At 44.9% G+C, this 20527-nt stretch overlaps 1 protein-coding gene across 4 annotated transcripts in view; it reads left to right on the top strand.

Annotated features, from left to right (window-relative positions):
• The window catches only part of POLG (DNA polymerase gamma, catalytic subunit), an 862381-nt gene that overhangs the window by 750142 nt on the left and 91712 nt on the right, over positions 1 to 20527 (top strand). For all 4 annotated transcript variants that reach the window (XM_085644442.1, XM_085644444.1, XM_085644443.1 and 1 more), the window contains 2 exons: positions 9347 to 9555; positions 15704 to 15864. In XM_085644442.1, the coding sequence (XP_085500568.1) occupies positions 9347 to 9555; positions 15704 to 15864 (370 nt within the window). The remainder of the gene's footprint in view (positions 1 to 9346; positions 9556 to 15703; positions 15865 to 20527) is intronic.

The following is a 20527-nucleotide window of genomic DNA, read 5'->3' as shown; positions in this document are numbered from 1 at the left end:
GCATAGAGTGGAGTGGCATAGAGTGGAATAGCTTATACTGGAGTAGAGTATAGTGGAGTGGCGTACAGTGAAGTGGCGTAGAGTGGCATTGCATACAGAGTAATGGCATGGACTAGACTAGCGTAGAGTGGAATTGTGTACAGTGGAATTATGTAAGTGGAGTGGCATAGAGCGGTATGTTTTACAATGGAGTGGAGTAGAGTATATCAGTGTAATGGAGTGGTGTAGACTGGAGTGGTGTACAGTGGTGTGGGGTAGCGTGTGGTAGCATGCAGTGGAGTGGTGTACATTGGAGTGGGGTCCAATCAAATCGCTTAGAATAAAGTGGTGTAGAGAGGAGTTCCATACACTGGAGGGACGTAGAATGGAGTGGCATACAGTGGAATAGCATACAGTGGAATAGCATACAGTGGAGTGTTGTAGAGTGGAATGGCATACAGTAGAATGGTGGTGAGTGGAATAGCGTGTAGTGCAGTGGCATAGAGTGAAATGGCGTACAGTTGCGTTGCATACAGTGGAATAGCATAGAGTGGAGTCTCGTACAGTAGAGAGATGAAGAGCGGAGTGGCATATAGTGGAGTGGCTACAAAGACGTGGCATACAGATGTATGTGAAATTAGCAGCAATGTAGAATATGGTGTGCAGAGTAATGCATATTGCACTGCATTACGTTTCTCCAGATTTACCAATCAATGTAGGGCTACGCATGGCGGCCTTGTGTTCCTTTATAAATCTGACTTAAGTACTGTATTGCCCATGTAATGTGTCTAATAGTTGTTCATGTAGTAATTTTGAAGCATTACATTTGCAGTCTAGGTTTTTTTTCCATGAGTAATGCAAGGGTACCGCAATCCAATAATTCAACTACACCTTAGTTATATTTTGGTCCATGGTATATCGTGAAAACTTTACAGTATACCGTGGTACATGGCGATGACAAGCCAGTATATAATTGGGTAATGGCTATTTTTAGAGAATGGAAAGGCAGCCATATTGCTTTTTACTACACTTTGGCTGTGTTCAGTATTAGGGCCTTAGACAAAGGTAAGTAGTAGGTACCTACCTATTACCACATTATTAAAGTGGTAATTGGTAGGGAAATTTATTTATATTTTTTACATATTTAAAAAACTAAATATAGCCATGTACTGCTGTACTTTCACAAACTTTTTTGAAATTCTGCGACAGTACCACGCTGACAGATATTACCAAGTTTAAATGCCTTTCAACTTGAAAAATACCGAGCCTACTTAACTGAAGTACCAAAAAAGCATCACATGTGCACCATAATGTATAATTCTGTCAGATGTTCTGTAACTTCAGCCGTTTTCACGCTACGTCACATCATACAATAGTCAATGAAATATACATTTGTGGAAAACCACATTTTAGGACCCCCTTTTATCTTTGCTCTTGCTTAACGATTCACCACAAACATTAACATCATCACAAAATGTAGAAAATGCTATTGGTCTGGAACAATTTGTGGCGATTCATCAAACTGATAGAAAGTTATTTTGGAGCTAATATTCTAGGAATTCCTATCTTTAGGAATACTACCTATAACTACACAGTGGCAATCAGATTTAATGTGATTTCTTTATTTTTATCTGTTGTATCTGTTATGTATTTGCTTATTGGTTTGCATAATCATGTGACCATAAATGTTTCTTTCAGTTGTTCATGTAGTAATTTTGAAGCATTTCATATGCAGTCTAGATTAGTTTTTGGGCTTCCTTGCTACTTTTAGTAGGAATGTGCTATATATGAAGCCCAAAGTGAATGAAAGCCAATCATAGTTGTTAAACAAATTAAGATCCTAATGGCCAATTATCATATCCTCCAAATAGTACTGTGTTTCACTCACTGCTAGGGAATTTTTTCATTTTGTAGCACAGGGGTGCATAAGAAAGATGTTTTTTGTTTGGCTTGTTGGGCTACTTTTATTTTGTAAGCCAGAGAGCCTGCAAAGAGAACCTATGTAGATTAGGATGTTTTTTATTTGTTATGTATTTATTTATAGGTTTCCATTAGCATGTGACCATAAATGGGTCTTTCAGCTGTTCATGTAGTAAATCTGAAAGCTTACATATGCAGTCTAGTTTATTTTTGGGGCTTCCTTGCTACCGTGCTTCTTTTAGTAGGTTTGTGCTACATATGAAGGCCAAAATGAATGAAAGCAAATCATTGGTATTGTTATAAGAATTGAGATTATTGTTTTTTTCCTAGTGGCCAATAATAATATTCTCCAAATAGTAGTTTGTGTGGCTCACTGGAGTACATAAGAAAGATGGTTTTTGTTTAGCTCGTTTAGCCACTTTTATTTTGTGAGCCAGAGAGCATGCAAAGTAATCTTATGTAGATTAAGAGGTACTTTTTTCTTTATGTATTTGTTTACAGGTTTCCTTTAGCATGGGACCATAAATGGGTCTTTCAGTTGTTTACATATGAAGCCTAGTTTATTTTATTTTTCGGACTTCCTTGCTACTTTTAGTATTATTGTGCTACAAGATATCACTAAGTTGAATAACCTTATAAACCTTATGATTTAAAAAATACTTTACTCTACTTGCGATACCCCCACAGAATAATCTGTGCTCCCTAATATGTAAAACTGTCAGATTTTATTCAAATCAAGCTGAAGGTTTTCGTGCTACGTGAAATACAAAAGTCTAGGGCAAATGCATTGGATTTCAACCCCGTTTTGGGACCCCCTTTTTTCTTTGCAGCCCCTTGACCAAAAACCGCAAAACTTCAGTCCTCCCAAAATGAAGCCGGGGCAACAGGGTTTTGCAGGTGCGAAGTTATTAACTGTCAAAAATCAGATACCAAACATAGCCTTGTATATTTTTCCCACCCAAAATCTGCAATTTTGGTAGAATTTGAATTTCCTCATAAGGGCTATTCTCAAATTGGAGGTTTACCAGGCTGGTTTTCTCTAGTTTGGGAATTTGTCAAAATGTGATAGTACCTATATCTTATATATATGTTTCACCCATCTCAGTAAGTCTTCTTTGAGGTCACCTTTGAGAGGTATTATCTGCATCTCATAGCCATTTATATGCCCCTGTAGTGTTGTGCAGTTTGTCTTTAGTCCATCATTTAATGGAAATTAAAGGTAAATTTGTGGATGTATCACATTACATATTCAGTCATAAACCCTTAAACCCTAAACATTTCTTGAATTTGAATTATTAAGGTATATATTGGGCATTGAGGTACATATTAGGCATATGCATGTAGGTGCTGTTGCATTTTTGAGCAACCATTGTATTCTTTTTGGGACTAATCACAGTACCATATTAGAAATGACATGCTTTGGGTGTATAACTTCTAACTCAAAGGATTTCCTTTGCATACCTAGATAAATATTTATGTTTCAATCACAACATCAAATGCAGGGCATTTAAGAGATTTTGTACATTGCCATGTCTCTCTCACGCCAAATCAAAGCTATTATCACAGGTAAATATATAGCTATCCCTTCTCAACAAACATCCTCCCAGTACTCCACAAAGTCCACGTTGTGGAACTGATGAGCTCCTTGGCTCACCTGTAGTACTGTAATGAAGTATGCAAACACAATTGTACCCACAAATTCAACAACTACAGAACCTAGTGGCTAGAATGTGGTTAAGTCTCAGGGGAGAGAGAGAATAAATTCCCAAATCTCTGTATTGTACTGAAAGCATACTGGACAAAAGCACTGGCTACTGTCATCCCAGCCAGGAGTGGACAGTGGGTTTCATCAGTCCGCATGACCCAATAAACCTTTACAAGACTTAAACAGAGGCAGATCACTTTGAGTTAAATCCTGTAGCTTTTGTATACTTTGCACCCAGGTGTGCGGGTAGAGTATTTAAATGAAATATTCAACTTGACCTTGACTACTAATATGGACATTATGACATATGATAGGCTACACCCTCAAATCATTTAGACTTCCCTAATATTTCATAAACAGGAATACAGCTACATAAGGCGTATAAATAAAACATATAAAAAATAAGATCGTAATTCAATTTAATGCAGTAAAGTTGAAAAGAAATGCAGATTCATCAATGTTTGTACGTGTGTTACATTCACCTTTGCCAAACGCTCTGAATAAACTGACACAAAGATTTATATAGGGGATTAAAGAACCCCATTCCGTACATTATAAGAATATTGCAATTCATTGATTAGTTCCATAATCATATAGAGGAACGAGGTTGAAGGCCGAATTCCTTTATAAAGTTATGAAACTCCAAGGTCACGTACAATATTCTAAAATGTACGGCAGAGGGTATTTTATTTGGTCACACCATCACCCATCTCCCTCAAACCGCATAAATCTGTGGTGTCTTTTTCGTGTGAAAGGCATAGTATAGTTATCCCTGGGCGGAGTTAGTGGAGTTCTGCATCCCAAAGTGCAAAAAAACCTCTGCCGCGCTACACGAAGCTCCGCGAGCAGCAGAGTGCGTTAGATAAATGCCGTTCGCAGTGATTTTCAGTGCCAGGTGCTTGTCCGCACTGTGCGATCATCGCAAATGTCACTATGCACAGCGCAAGAGGACGCTGCTTCCTCTCTGCCGTTCGAGTAGATTTTTACTCGAGCGGCAGCTTTCTTAATGCGAACGGACGGTTTCTCAACGTGAGCAGACGCAACCACTCGCAATGAGAAATCTGAGCATCCGCGTTGAGAAATCTCATCACAGGTTGATTTTCCACGCTCGCCAACTTGATGTTGACATCGCGAACGAGGAAAAATCGCGCCGGGATGTGGATTTTCCTTGCTCGCACTCGCCAACTTGACATTGACGAACACGAGCAAGGAAAAAACTCCGCTACGTGAAGTGGAGTTTTTCGAGTTCCGCATAACGCGGACTGCGGAAAACTCTACAAACTCTGTGAGCGCAGCGGAGTTCACCGCCCAGACTTAATTATAGTTGCAGACATGATAAATAAAAGTATAGTGCCACATTAAACACATCAAAAAGCTGTTAGTAATGTTTTGCAAAATAATATCATATTCAGTTTAATGTAAGTCAGATTAAAAAAAGAGATGGGGCTCACAATGTGTAGATAAACACAGAGATATTCTATTTTTTCTGTAATTACTTTTACTGTGCAAAACAAACAAAGATGTTAAAAAAAATCTTCTTTCTGCTCGTCACTGTTCTTTTGTGAAAAGAAAATCTGAAGAATGAAAGGCCAGTTTCAGATTTTAGCTGCTTTGTTTAAACTGCAGCTGTAATTGTGCTCCGTGACCTGCCTTTCACCTTGGCTGCTGGCAGCAGGCATTATGTGCTACAACTTGTCACTAATAACCTACAGTTGTGCAGCTACATCATTTGTTATTACAGTTCACTAGAAATTTGATAAGTCACATGTAATAAGGAAATTAGTGAAGAGCTTTTATACAGGGATAGCAGGTTCCCATGTATAATAAAACCATTTAATAAGTAAATAAATATTACAGAGACTGATCATTGGGCAACTGAACACTTTAAAAACAGATGTCTAAATATCGGTTGAAAACTTTGGCTATTAATTTTGAGGAGAGAGCTTTGATTTTAAATGGCATTTCCTAGTTCAGAAGGAACATTTTAGAATTGGACACACTAATAACCATCAATTGTTTAGGAATATAGGTGTAATCAGTGAAGTAGATACTATTGTAAAGGAAAATTGCACACAACCTATCTCGTTCAGCCACATTATGGCCCTTCCATGTTAAACAAGCATTTGCAATGCAAATAGGTCTCGCATTTGTGAGTTAGAGCTTTTGACATTGTTAATGGCAATGCTTTTTACCTACACGTTTTATTTTTGGAGTGAATGTATGTAGTGTGCAAAATCCCTTGGAAAGGTCCTGCACTTCGTAATAAATAAATTGAAAAAGACGCAAAGTGTGGATTATGTTAACAATTGCTTGGCACGTACCTCATGGGTGAAGTGATGCCACACATGCACACCGTGGTGCTTTACTAATGCGAAACTCATTAATAAAAGTAGTGCTTCCAGACTAACCAACGCGATCGGAGCATGTGAATCCGAATCCCGGCTTCACTTGCATTTTCTAGACTATTTGACTCACTCTCCTGCGTCTTGGTTATCCCCCAAACACTGGGAGGCAATGAAGTTTGCCAAGGGGGCATGGCGCAGGGGGGCTTCAGGGGTACATGAAAATGTATTCATTGCCTAGTTGTCAAAGGTCGCCCAGTGCTATTAGTTAAAAGTGTGCAGATTTCATTAGGATGGTATGAGTACTTAACTCCCATCTATGAGAAAATCGACATTAACTAAACAAAATGCCAGAATGCGTGTCAGTTTTCACAGTGTTCTAGACAGTACTGGTTGCTTATTTTCATTGCATTCATTTTTGTATTTACTCTTTTACACAGCATCCAAAGTAGGTTACCTAACCCCAAAGCCCAGAGTTGTTAAATGACCCAAAGAATGAAGTGTTTTACAGTTGAGCAAAGGTGTCCAAATGTAATTTTGGTAGCCAATGAGGTACTCGATGAGCAGGTGTTTAACTACACGTTCAAAACGTACGGTATTGTGGCTTTTTGTTTGTACACAGTCACCTCTCTGAATGTGTTTATTAACACAGAGCTTCATCTACCAGACAGTGCTCACAGAGGGGCGACTAAAGCACAAAACAAAATGTATTCATTTATCCTGAGTGTGAAGGCACCCGGAAGGCTTAGATGCCCGCCCGGAGATGCTAGGGATCCCAGCTCTTCTACGGACTCTGCCGTGCGCCTCTGCAACAGCAGGGCACAGCTCAGAATCTGCCGCTTCTGCTAAGAATGGGTGAGGGGGATGAGGTTGGAGCATGCAGGAGTTGCCGGCAGATTTCCAGGTTATTTAAAGTGATGATTCTGATGTGAGGCAATGTTTGTCTGCACCAGCCTATTTCTCTACCATCTACCGGGCTCACTGTCATGTATCCATTCATCTCTCTTTGTTAGAGGTGCGCAAGCCAATATATTAATTAACAGGTAGAGCCAGCCGGAGATGAGCCAAGCGTATACGAGCCAGTGAGCGAGCTGTGAAAGTGATCGGCATGTTAATCATACAGTAAACATGATAATGTCTCTCCAGAATTCAAAAAGTGCATTTCTTTAGCGCGTCACCTCAGTACACAAGATTATAGCACTGAATTGGGAGGAAGTTATTAAAAGTGCTCATTTTAAGCATGAGTTAAAACACTGCCGCTCCTCCCGCCCGACTACAATGCCATTTGTGAACTAAGAGGCGTCAGTTGCCATGCATACCCCGAACGTTGCCTAGAGTCTTATTATATTTAGACTAACATTAAAATCTAGTTCATTAAACTCGAGAAGTTTTGGTACAGCACGCATCTTGAACTCGCATATTTCAAGGTGGCAATAATGAAGATGAAAACGGAAGTGCCGGCAAGCAAGAAAACACGAACGGGAGTGGGGGTGGGGGTGGGGGAGGGTGAGAAGTCACATACTGAGGGAGGGGGCGGTGGGGTGGGGAGACAGGGAAGAAAATAGTGTTAGGAGTAAAGGGGACAATAGCCATGGAAAGATTCAAATGATGAATGAGGAGGGACTAACAAGCCTCAAACCAATCGGAAGGCAGCATTTAAGACAAAAGCCAATGGGCAGAAAGTGGGCGGAGCTTCCACGAAGCTTCCACACTACAGTTTATACTGCATGCCTCGCAAAGCGATGGTAGCGCATTTGCGCTGCAACGCTAGACGAGACCTAAAAATCAGTCTATACAACACATATCTTTACATTGTGGTATGTTATAACACATGCGTTACAACAAATAGCTTTAACCACAACATAATATTAATCTATGTGTATTACATTTACCACATGTGTCTTTATCACATTTGTTTTTAACAAGGCATATTGAAATTTCTTATTTTGTATTTAAAAATGAAGTCTCAAGCAAAAACATGGATAAAACTAACAAAGCACGTAATTAAATGACTCTTTTTCATTACAGAAGATACCACATATGTCCCCAACAAATAACGGCTTAACTTCTTTTTTCTGAACAGAGGTCAAAATTTACTTTTAATGTCTTTTCACTAAAAGTATAGTTTAGTCACACAAATCATGTTTAAAAAAACATAGATTCAGGAGCTTATTTTGTTTAAAGTAAACATTACTATACATAACTGTATACATGTTGGGTATCCACTATTTTGTTGTCAGTTACTGTCAACCTCTGAGCTGACAGTACGACACTGACAGGGCACCGTCATAGAGAAGGTATCAAGTTGCCAAACAGGGTAAGCACAACAATTATATAATGTACTAAATTAAATAGTTCAAGATACTTTCTTTAAAAATCATTCAGTGGATTACATTGTTCTCAAATTCGCTTATGCAGAAATACACATTCTACAAACAGTAGTATTAGACCCAAGAAAATAGTCTACTCAAGATACCATGAAAAACCTGTTGATTTGAAGGAGCAGTCAACAAAAATTCAGAATTATTTCTAAGTAAATACCAAAGTAACTAAAAAACAACAGTGCTGTATACATAAAAGTGACACCAGTTATCCTACCATATGCAGGTATTACCTTTAAAAACATCTTCCAATTTAAAAACTTAAGCTTCTCTTAAGGTCAAGGCGATGGAATCTATTCTTCTTTGAGGGGCGAGGTGGAGAAAATAACGCTGGCAGAGTGATCATTTGGATTTGGCCAAAGTGGAAGGGTTTCAATACTTTAGGAAGAAAGGCAGCACATTTCCTTAGCACCAATTTGATCGGTGGTGTAGGATGTTTGTACGGACAATGTCTACAATTCACTCACATGGAGCGCTTAAATGATGGCAATGAGGAAAAGGTTAAGAGCTTAAAGAGCAGATGTGCAGAGACTCCAACATATAGTTGTGACCCAATGTAAATATAAAGAGTAAAGTGTGCAAGACATGCACATAAAAAACCTTATATAAATGCATATACCCGAAGTGCAGTCAAGTCACAAGTATTTGTTTGGTACTTCATATATTTTTGTGTGTTTATTTGCAAATATTTTCTTCATTTAGAAATTAATTTGTTTCAGTTATGAAGACGTTCCATGAAATTTGATGAAACACGTTGGCTAATATAAATTGTGGAAAGAATATGAATTTGGAAGAAAAAGCAGCATTTGAAATCAAGGACTACCTATTATATTATTATTGCAGTGTCCTAATTTTGCTTATTTTAGAGTGCACCGCACCTGAAGTGTTTCATACTCGAATCTCTAAAGATTATTTCACAATTTATAACCTCAGACAAAAGGCAAAATATTGTTCTTGTATGGAAGCCATTGATTTTGCTTGCTGTGGAAACCTTACCTTTTCCTTTTGTATTTTCCCAGTTTATAACAAGTAGGGTGAACTGGGTGGTACAGAGTTCCGCAGTGGATTACCTGCACCTCATGTTGGTCTCCATGAAGTGGTTGTTTGAAGAATTTGACATCGATGGTCGGTTCTGTATTAGCATTCATGACGAGGTGCGCTATCTTGTTAAGTGTGAAGATCGGTACAGAGCTGCATTAGCGCTGCAGATTACCAACCTTTTAACAAGGTAAAGTGCAATCAAAAATAATTATTTGACTAAACTGAGAAGACAATATGGTCAACAATGACATTGAAAACAATTCATTTGTGTGGAACGTACCCACAAGATTAGTAAATAAGACAAGTCATAGTAATTAGTTATGATTAAATCGAGGGTAGTATTTGGGAGATCGTAAAATGTATTGAAGGTATAGGATAATTTTTAATAAAGTATTTTATCCTTTTTGGATTTATCATAATATCTGCGTAGCGAGTGTCACTCAAATTGGCCAGCCTCTGGTATAAGAGTTCTTGCTTATAATTTGTTTCTTTTTGGAGTCCAGCAAAATGAGCAAATGTTAGTTAATTGTAAAGTACTGCATTTAAATATAATTAAAGTAAATGTAGAGAATAAAGCACTAACCCTTATTGTTGTAAGGCGAGCCATATTTAAAGCTAGAAGAATGGAAGTTATCAACTGTGATTGGTAGGTACGGATGGTAGTCCCAATAACTGCGCTGTGAACTAAGGTTTCAGTACGTATTGTATTAGCAACCAAAGTCCATGGTTAAAAGTAAGTATGGAGTAGTTCTTGGCATGATTAATTCTTCTTTCAACCACAGTCACTGTTAAATCAGATCTGAAAGAGACTATTAGTTATAGATTCCTTACCTTAGAATTACCCCCAGGCGTCAGACTGGACCCGGAGAAATCTTTTCCTAGCAGTACTCCTGCACGTCGGTAGGTGGCGTCGGTCGAGTCCTCGTTCGTTGTCGGCATCGTGATTGCCGGGATGACGTCACGGTAGCTACTTAGCCGCCGCCACTGCGCGCTGACGTCAGTTCTGTATTTTTCCACGCAAGCCAGCGCAGATCCAGAGAGAGCGGTACCCTTAGTCACTTTTTGACTATTTTTCGACTTTTGTCGACCTCTTTTCGAGTTGTTTTGACTCCTGGTGCACGTTGGGATGTCCCATCGTCAGACCGGGTTCAAACCTTGTGACTCCTGCCACAAGTCGAGGTCGGTTACGGACCCACACCTCATGTGCCTCTGGTGTCTGGAGCACGACCTCGACCCAAAGTCTTTGCGGTCCCGAAAGCTTCTCGAGGCGCGGAAGTCAGCTCTGCGCCGCTTGAGGTCTTGGTCGGGAGGGAGGTCATGGGACTGGTCGCGAAGTCACCACCATCACTCCTCATCAAAGTCTTCGTCTTCAGGTAAGTCGAAGTACAAAAAGAAGGTGAAGAAACACAGTCGCTCTTCGTCTTCTCCCCGTCCGACGCGATGCGGGACGTGGAAGTTCGTCGTCCTTCGGCTCCGCCCACAGAGCCTGTTGGGTTGGCTCTGAGCTTCCCTCCCTTCCCGGGAGCCAGAGCGACCCCATCCCAACTTTGTACTTTTTACGAAGCCCTCCACTCTATCTTTGGGCAGTCCCACTCCGCTGGTGCGCCTGCAAGCCCCCCGGACTCGCCTGGGTGTTCTAGGCTTTCGATACTGGGGCTCCAGCTCCGCAGGGCCCCCAGGGATCCTGGCCTGTATCCGGATAGGCGCCGGCCGACCTTACAACACCTCCCCTGGTGCCGATTCCATTGACGACAACTTCGCCCCCTCCAACGCCGGTTGTGTCCCCAGCCGGCGTCAACCCCGGCCTCCCCCTCGACTTGGACATGGAGCCGGACCAGCGTCCACTGACGCGAGTACCGGCGCCGACCAGTACTTTTGTACCACTGTTCTATCCTGGCGCTCCATATCGCCAGAAGAGGGTGAGGAGGATTAGAAGGGGTCTGTTGACCCTCTAGCAGACCACCTTGATGAGCCGGACTGGAGAGAGGAACTGGGTGAGGCCAGTTGTCTGGATACATCTCCAGCCCTTGGTATACTTTCTCCCCCTACCGTGGCTACAGAGGAGGGACCCTCCTACGCTGTGGTGTTGCGTCGGGCGGCTGAGGCCTTGGGCAGGACCAACTTCCTGACTGAGGTTCTTCAACCAGCAACAGCCTCTTCGGAGCCCCTGCTGCCGCTCAATGAGGCCCTCACAGACATCCTTCTGGGCACTTGGTCCAAGCCTAGCACAGGCGCTCCTGTGGATAGGATGATTGCCCGACGCCACCACCCGGACGACCCCATTTTCCTCTCCCAACACCCTACCCCCGAGAGCTTGGTGGTAAAGGCATGTTCCCTACTGCTCCCCCAGATAGGGAATCTAAGAAGCTGGACCATCTTGGGAAGAAGATGTTTTCTTCCGCCAGCTTAGGACTGTGGTCGGTAAACACCGCATGTCTCTTGGGCTGTTACAACCACTCTGTGTTGGATACGGTTGAGCAGGTGCTGCCACAGTGCCCAGAGGAGGCCTGGGCTATACTCTCCCATGCAGTCGCAGATGGGAGAGATGTAGCACAGTTCACCATTCGATGTGGGCTGGACACTGCCGACTTGCTAGGCAGGATGCTTCCAACGTCAGTAGCCCTGAGACGCAATGCCTGGCTGAGGTCCACTGGCTTCTCGGACGATGACCCTTTTGGACATGCCCTTTGATGACAAGTCGAACAGCGCGCTCGAGCGCTTCAAGGATTCTAGGGCTACAGCCAGATCCTTGGGCCTCGCTACCACCTCTCGCCCCGCGCAGTCTGCTTTACGCCCCTTTCGTGGCTATGGAAGGGGTGCCCCACCACGTTCCACCCAGAGCCACATGCCTGCGCAAGCTGACCAGCCTCTGTGCGTGAAAGTAGGACCCAGAGCCATGGGTCTGGGGGCCAGTCGGCGGGCCAGTCCACCAGTGCCCCCTCTGCAGCAGCCTCCAAACCTTCCTAGTCGGACCTTTCAGGGCCACCAGTTGGCAGTGGGCAGCAGGATCTGCCATCACTTCCCCCACTGGCAAAACATCAGGTCGGACTGGTGAGTTTTGCAGATTGTCCAAAGGGGGTACTCACTCCCCTTCGAGACTACCCCTGCATCCATGCCACCAACATTTTATCATATGTCGGAGGATCACTTGGCCCTTCTCCGCCAGGTAGTTACGGCTCTCTTGGCCAAGGGAGCCATCGAACGCGTCCCAGTGTCCAGAAGTAAGTCGTGGTTGCTACTCCCACTACTTCCTGGTATCCAAGACGTCAGTGACGTCAGTTGCTTCCTCTGGAAGGAGAAGTTCAAAATGTCGACATTGTCTCAGGTTCTGTCTGTTCTGGACCCTGGAGACTGGATGGTAGCGTTGGACTTGCAGGACGCCTATTTCCACATCCCGGTCCTGCCGGCCCACTGGCGTTACCTACGGTTCACAGTAGCCCACGAGCATTTTCAGTTTACCATGCTCCCCTTTGGCCTTACCAGTGCCCCTGAGGTGTTCACGAAAGTCATGGTGGTGGTCGCAGCTCATCTGCGCAGATCAGGGTTTCCAGTCTTCCCCTATCTCGACGACTGGCTGTTGAAGGCGGCCTCGCCCCAGGCTGTGGTCTCCCACCTCCAGACCACGGCGGACCTCCTGCATTTGCTGGGGTTCACTATCAATGTGCCAAAGTCACACCTGATTCCATTGCAGAAGCTCCTTTTCATTGGAGCGGTTCTGGAAACAGTGCAGTTTCGGGCCTATCTGCCCAAGCAGCAAGCCCGGGATATTCGGGCTATTATTCCGATGTTTCAGCCTCTATCCTGGGTTTTGGTCAGACTGACCCTATGGCTGCTGGGCCTCATGGCCTCCTGCATCCTGCTGGTGGATCATGCCAGGTGGCATATGCAGTCTCTGCAGTGGGACCTGAAGTTCCAGTGGGCACAGCATCAGGGGAATCTTTCAGATAGCGCCCAGATCTCGGAGGGCACTGCACACCAATTGCAGTGGTGGCTAACAAACCAGTATTGGGTCAACGGCAGAATACTTTCCCTTCCCCAACCAGACTTCACAGTGGTGACAGATGCGTCACCTCTGGGATAGGGCAGCCACATACGAGAGGCAGAGATCAGAAGCCTCTGTTCTCCGGCGGAGTACGGGCTCCACATCAACCTTCTGGAGCACCGGGCGAGCCGTCTTGCACTGAAAGCATTCGTTCCTTCTGTCAAGGGAAGAGTGGTGCTGGTGTTGACAGACAACACCACTGCCATGTGGTACTGCAACAAACTGGGTGGGGTGGGGTCGTGGACCCTATGTTAGGAGGCTCTTCGTCTTTGGACATGGCTGGAACATGAGTGCATGTGCCTGGTGGTTCAACACCTGGCAAGTTCCCTGAACGCCATGGTGGATCACGAATGGCGTCTTCACTCGGAGGTGGTGCAAGGTCTCTTTCAGCAGTGGGGAGAGCCTTGGTTAGATCTGTTCGCCACCAAAGAGAACGCGCAATGTCAGCAGTTCTGCACGCTGGAATTTCCAATGGAGCACTCGCTCAGCGACGCTTTTTGTCACGAGTGAAGTTGCGGTCTTCTATACACCTTTCCACCTATACCACTTCTGCCCAGAGTGCCGAAGAAAATCAAGTTCGACCGGGCCCAAGTTATTCTTGTGGCCCGAACTGAGCACGAAGAGTCTGGTATCCTGACCTCTTGAACATGGCCATCGATCCTCCGATCAGACTGCCTCTTCGGAAGGATTTTCTGTTGCAGCAACAGGGGACGGTCCTCCACCAGAACTATCCAGCCTCCACCTCCTTACGTGGAGATTGAGCAGCGACAGGTGACATCTTTTGACCTTCCTCCCGAAGTCTGTAATGTCATCTTGGCAGCCAGGCGTCCCTCCTCTAAAGCGGTATACGCCTGTAGATGGAACAAATTTGTGGCATGGTGCACAGCAAAGGCTGTGGATCCCCTTTCTGCCCCTCTTTCAGAGGTTCTCCTCTTCATTCTTTTTTTGGCCCAGCAGGGCTCTGCTCTGGGCACACTTAAAGGCTATCTTTCGGCCATTTCGGCCTACCTTCGCCTTCCTGATCCGCCTTCTCTTTTCAAGTCCCCTGTTGTAAATAGATTTCTAAAGGGCATTACTCCTCTCTTTCCTCCTATTCCTTTCGTAATGCCCCAGTGAAACTTGAATCTGGTCTTAACTTACCTTATGTGTGCTTCTTTTGAGCCACTACGTAATTGTCCTCTCAGACTCTTGACTCTAAAGACTGCTTTTCTGGTTACCATCACCTCTGCTCGCAGGGTGAGTGAGCTTCAGGCTCTTTCTTCTAAACCTCCTTTCCTTGCTGTTCATCCGGAGAAGGTTGTCCTTAGAACTAGACCTTCTTTTCTTCCCAAAGTGGTTACCTCTTTCCACATAGGACAGACCATCACTTTGCCCACCTTCTTCCCGCCCCCGCATTCCTCCGAGGAGGAGAGACTCCACCGTCTGTATCCAAAACGTACGTTTTTGCATTAAGATCTGTTAATCCTTGGCAAAAAAAGGACCCTCCAGTAGGACTGCGTGCCCATTCCACCAGGGCGACGGCAGCCACTACTGCTTTGGGACGTGGAGTCCCCCTTAGTGACATCTGCCAGACGGCCACGTGGGCATCTTTGCACACGTCCACTATACATTAATGCCTGGATACTCAAGTCGGGAGAGATGGCTTCTTTGGCCGTTCTGTTCTCCAGGACTTTCTGGTGTGAACTTGGTTCGCAGACCCACCTCCGGGGTTGGTATTGCTGGGATATCTATTCTAAGGTAAGGAATCTATAACGAATAGTCTCTTTCTGATGAACAAGTTATTTACCTTTGGTAACGATATATCTGTAAGAGACATATATTAGTTATAGATTCCTTACCGCCCCACCCATCCTCCCTGTTCTGCGAACTGACTTCTAGAGTTAGGGACTCCCTTTCAGGGCACTAGTTTTGTGCACCAGTGGTCAGTGTCTTGCATGGCTCTGCGCTTCTGGTGTGGAATGCTGCGTAAAGAACTGACCTCAGCACGCAGGGGCGGCGTCAAAGTAGATACCGCAACATCATCCCGGCGATCACGACGACGACAACGAACGCGGAGTTGACTGACGCCACCTACCGACTCGCAGGTGTACTGCTACAAAAACAATTCTCCGGATACAGTCTGACGCCTGGGGGTAATTCTAAAGTAAGGAATCGATAAATAATATATCTCTCTTACAGATATATCGTTACCGAAGGTAAGTATTTTGTTCATTAAACCTATTTATGAGAATAGTACTTTGACAACCCTTTGAGGCTTTACAATAGTTTTGTGTAAGAATTTTTTTTTTTTCAGGTCTATGTTTGCCTACAAACTGGGGATGTTGGACCTGCCTCAGTCGGTGTCATTTTTCAGTGCAGTGGATATTGACCAGTGCTTGAGAAAGGAAGTAAACATGGATTGTGCAACGCCATCTAACCCAACTGGAATGGAGAGGCGATATGGAATTCCACAAGGTGAGTAATTGGTAATGCCTGAGCAGTACATAGTGACCAGTATATAAGATGTACTTTTAATGTATTTGTATATTTGTCGAGCACATACTTCAACTCCTATGTTATTAAAAAAAGGGATTTCAACCCAGTAACCATAGACACCTGTTGATCGCAGAAAGGCCATAAAATGTTATCCAGGTATCTTTCATAAATTCACATGCCTGAATCATTCCCCGTCGTCGTAGTGGGAGTCCCATGGTACATAAATAACAAAGTAGTAAAAAGTAAATATTACATTTCCATAGGCTATTATGGTAGCAATCATATACTCTATAGCCTATTAGTATCCTTTTACAAAAAGGACTAAACTGAAAGCTCAGCAAATCAGCAACCAGCACCCACTAGAACCTTACCAAGGGGTCTATTATGATGGCGGGCGGACACCGTAACGGAATACGGGACCGTCCACCAGGGGTGAGGCGGGCCGGCTCCTGCAATTAAGATGCCACCACCGCGGTGGCATCCCCTATTCCCAGCATTGTTGCCCGCCACAATGCTGGGAATGCACTTTGTGCAATGGCATGCACAAGGTGACAGGCACCGCCTGGTGCCTGCCACCTTGTCCATGCCAATGGGGGGGTACCATGAGTACCACCCATGCGCATCCCCCAACCTCCTGGGGGCCTGCTACGGGCCCCCAATAGCAACAACCGCATGCCGGTCCATGGGTTGATCCCCGCCGCTATCATAATATGGATGGCGGTGTCTTGCAGACACCGCCACCATAGTAACCATGTTTTCCGCCCAGTCGACGAGTCGGCTGTCGGAAAAGCGGCAGATGGTGTTTCTGCTAACCGCGAACCCCCCAGCCATCATAATATGGCTTTGAGGTGTGGATGGCGGTCGGATCGCCACCGCCGGGCCAGTGATCTGCCCGCCATCCTAATGGGCCCCCAAGAGAGGCTGAGTCCCTCATATTTTCACCGCACGTCGTCGTGTAAAGGAGTCTCCCTGAGCTCTGCTCAGTTTTCTTCAGTTTCTCAGATAAGTGTCTTTTAGATTTCTTTAAGAAGAATGTCTGATGAAAAAGGATTATTTAGAGCCTGTAAATCCTGTGGGAAGAAGAGGGTGCATGTGGACGATGCACACAAGGATTGTATTTATTGTCTCTATCCCAGCCATGAGACAAAACAATGCAAGATTTGCCGCACCTTCTCAACCAAGACCTTGAGGGATAGAGAAGGAAGACTTCTAATATGGCTAAAAAAGAAGCAGTCTGCTTCTTCTGATATGGATAGCGACATGTCCTCTGTCACTCAAGAGGCCCAGGTCGCCTGAGGGTCAGCCTGAAGAGAGAAGGAAACATTCTAAAGTTTCTCATGTGGCCAAGGAACCTCTTAAAAAGTAGAAACAGCCTAAGGTCTCCTCAGAGATTGGATCCAGAGTCTTCTAGTCATTCCAAAGGTAAAACTGGCCACAAGTCGTCTTCGGGGTCAAGTTCACCGTCGACGCCTGTGTCTACTTCGACAACGACTACTGTGACTCTCTCGTCGTCGACGTGAATAAAGACCTCATCGTCGACAAGCGAAGCTGTCGTCGACGAAGACATCGACGATGACACCACCGTCGACGATGAGACAGCCGACGACGAAACCGTCGACGACGATGACGAAACTGTGGACGACGACACCATCGTCGACGATGACGAAACCATCGACGACGACACCGTTGTCGACTGGAGATGTTGCATTGATGGCAATCCCACCGGCTGTGACAGTACCGTCGACTATCATTGGTTTACCATCGACGACGGCCCCGTTGACAACGAGAATTTCTCCGTCGACTACGACACTAACCTCGAAAAATCTGGTTTATTATGCAGGTCCGTCAACCCCGTTCCAGCAATCTGCACAACCTCAGTTCAGGACACCAAAAATATATCCGCTACCTCCCAGCCATCTTTTGGATGTTGAGGATTTGAATGAGGACAAAGGCCAGTTTCGAGCCGCATGTAGTCCTTCCGAACTGAACGTTAAATATCAGAAAGAGGATGATAAATATGAGGATGAAGAACAGTATTACCAGCATTATCCGGCCCCTCCTGTTCAGTACCAACGATATTTTGAGCAGCCTAGGCAGCAGTCTGCGCAATTTCCTCTGGCGTTAATTCTAGACCTTAGAATATGTTGGCAGACTAAACTGTGGTTTCCTCCTCAAGAGGATGTTGTCGTACCTCATCCACCTCCGCAGGTAGCTCCTCAAGCACCGCTGCCTCCACCTCCTGTCACTCCTGGGCTAGCACCATGTCCCATGACTCCTCTTCCTCCCAGAGAAGACCCTACTACATGTGAGGAAGAGCAGGAAGAAGGAGAGATACCAGACCCTCCTCCACCAGCGGATGAGTGGGATGACTACATAGCGCCAAAGCCATCCCTACCGCCTCATCATCCTTCTGACTCAAGGTCATGAAGGCACCAGCTTCCATGGTTCCTGTACTTCCAAGGTTGGATAAAAAAATATAGAGCACCGGAGGGCTCTCCTGTCTTACAAGTCACCTGGAACCGGACTCGGTGATCTCTCAGGCGGCTCAGAGACGATAAAAAAATCCATCTACACCTATCATTTCTCCACCAGACAAGGAAGGTTGACGCCTTGATTCAATTGGAAAAAGATTCTCATCAATGGCGGCAGTCTCAGGGCAGCTAATGCTTTGGCCATTTTAGCCCGTTATGATAGACAAATGTGGTCTAGGTTCAATGAAGGATGTCATTCCGGAAAATAGCAAGGAAGAGTTTCTTAAAATACTCACTGAAGGAGAAAGAGCAGCGTCAGAAATCATTGACATTGCTATGGACATTGCCACAACTGGTTTCAGGTAGTTAGCTGGCGCTGCGGTTTTAAGGCGTCAAGGGTGGTTAAAGGCAACATATTTCCCCCCGGAAGTTCAGACCAAGGTCTTGGATATGGCATATGATGGTGACAGCCTATTCGGCAGCCATATTGATGAGGCACTTACCGCCATTAAGAAAGATACTAACACTGCTAAGGCGGTATCCCAAGGCTGCAAGCAGTGATTGCAACAGGGTACCAGCTGCTTTTCCTTTCCCCCCGAATGGTGCGACAATCTCCGAGCATATCGACCAGTAGCGAGACATCACTTCAGACAAGTGGGTCCTGGATCTCATCTCTTATGGCCACACGAGGGAATTCATCCAAAAACCTCCCAAAACCCATCTGAGGGGATCGCACCCCCTCACCTTCACTTACTCAAAAAAGAAGCATGTGTCATGCTTCAGAAAGGAGCAGTAGAAAAGGTCCCTTTTTCCCTAAGGAGGAAAGGCTTCTACTCCCACTTCTTTCTCATTCGCAAAAAGTCGGGAGAGTGGAGGCCTATCCTAGACCTCAGAAAATTGAACAAATTTCTAAAGAGTCAAACATTCAGGATGGTTACACTTTCAGATATCCTGCGACGCCTCAATAGTGGCGATTTCATGACTTCATAGGATCTCGAGGATGCATACTTTCATGTCCCTATTCATCCGAAACACAGGAAATTCCTAAGGTTCACAGTGGCTGGTACCAACTATCAATTCCGACTCTTTCCATTTGGCCTCAAATCGTCCCCACGGACGTTCACAAAATTCCTAGCTCCAGTGGCAGCAGCCCTGAGAAGCAAAAGTCATCAGGTTTTCCCTTACCTCGACGACTGGCTGCTAAAGGCACCATCTTCTCGCCTAGTGAAGAATGCAACAAACGATTGCCTCACTCTTTTTCACAAACTGGGTCTCTCAGTCAATTTTCAGAAATCTTCAATTTGCCCAAACCAGTTAACAACATTTCTGGGGGCCAAGCTGGACACCATCCAGAACAAAGCTTTCCTTTCCGAGGAAAGGCAACAAAGGTTACGAGCCTTAGCACTCAAGCTGTACAGAAAAAAGTGCGTTTCTGTGAGTGTTCAAATCTCTACTGGGAATTCTCTCTTCCGCAATAGATCTTATACCGTTAACTCAATCGCACATGAGGCCTCTTCAAGAGGAATTGCAATGTCAATGGATTCAAACCTCAGGTTCCTTCGACGACATAATCAACGTTACTTCTCGGATGAAGGAGGCCCAGACTTTGCATCTGTGCCAAGGCCAGTCTTTACTTCCAGTCATCCCAGATTACGTACTAACAACAGATGCTTCAATGGAAGCCTGGGGAGGACACTTACAGCACCTGCAAGTGCAAGGGAAGTGGTCCTTGGCTCAGAGGCAGATGCACATAAACAGACTGGAGCTGAAAGCCATTTTCCTATCTCTTCGGCTTTCCTTCCTCGAATACAGGGGTCGTCGATGTTGATCCGGACGAACAACACCACAAGCATGTTTTATATCAGCAAAGGAGCCACAAAATCTCTAATTCGGTCACAGGACGGGCAGCAGTTGTGGAACAGGCTGATGCTCCATCACATTTCCTTGACAGCAGAACATGTCTCGGGTCTCCGGAATACCTTGGCAGATACCTTGAGCAGAACGAGCGACAGCTGTGACGAATGGGAGCTGGAACAAGCACAGCTGGACGAGATATTTGCACTCTGGGGGAAACCAGTGCTGGACCTATTTGCGACCCAGCTCAACTCCAAATGCCAGATTCCCTCTCCCAAACTCACAGGGGAATGCTCTTTTGATGCGCTGGTCAGGGA

This window comes from Triturus cristatus, chromosome 3_1 (genome assembly GCF_964204655.1).
Source record: "Triturus cristatus chromosome 3_1, aTriCri1.1, whole genome shotgun sequence".
NCBI classification, from domain to species: domain Eukaryota; kingdom Metazoa; phylum Chordata; class Amphibia; order Caudata; family Salamandridae; genus Triturus; species Triturus cristatus.
The sequence above is the reverse complement of the archived record's forward strand: the minus strand, read 5'-3'. Positions and strand labels throughout refer to the sequence as shown.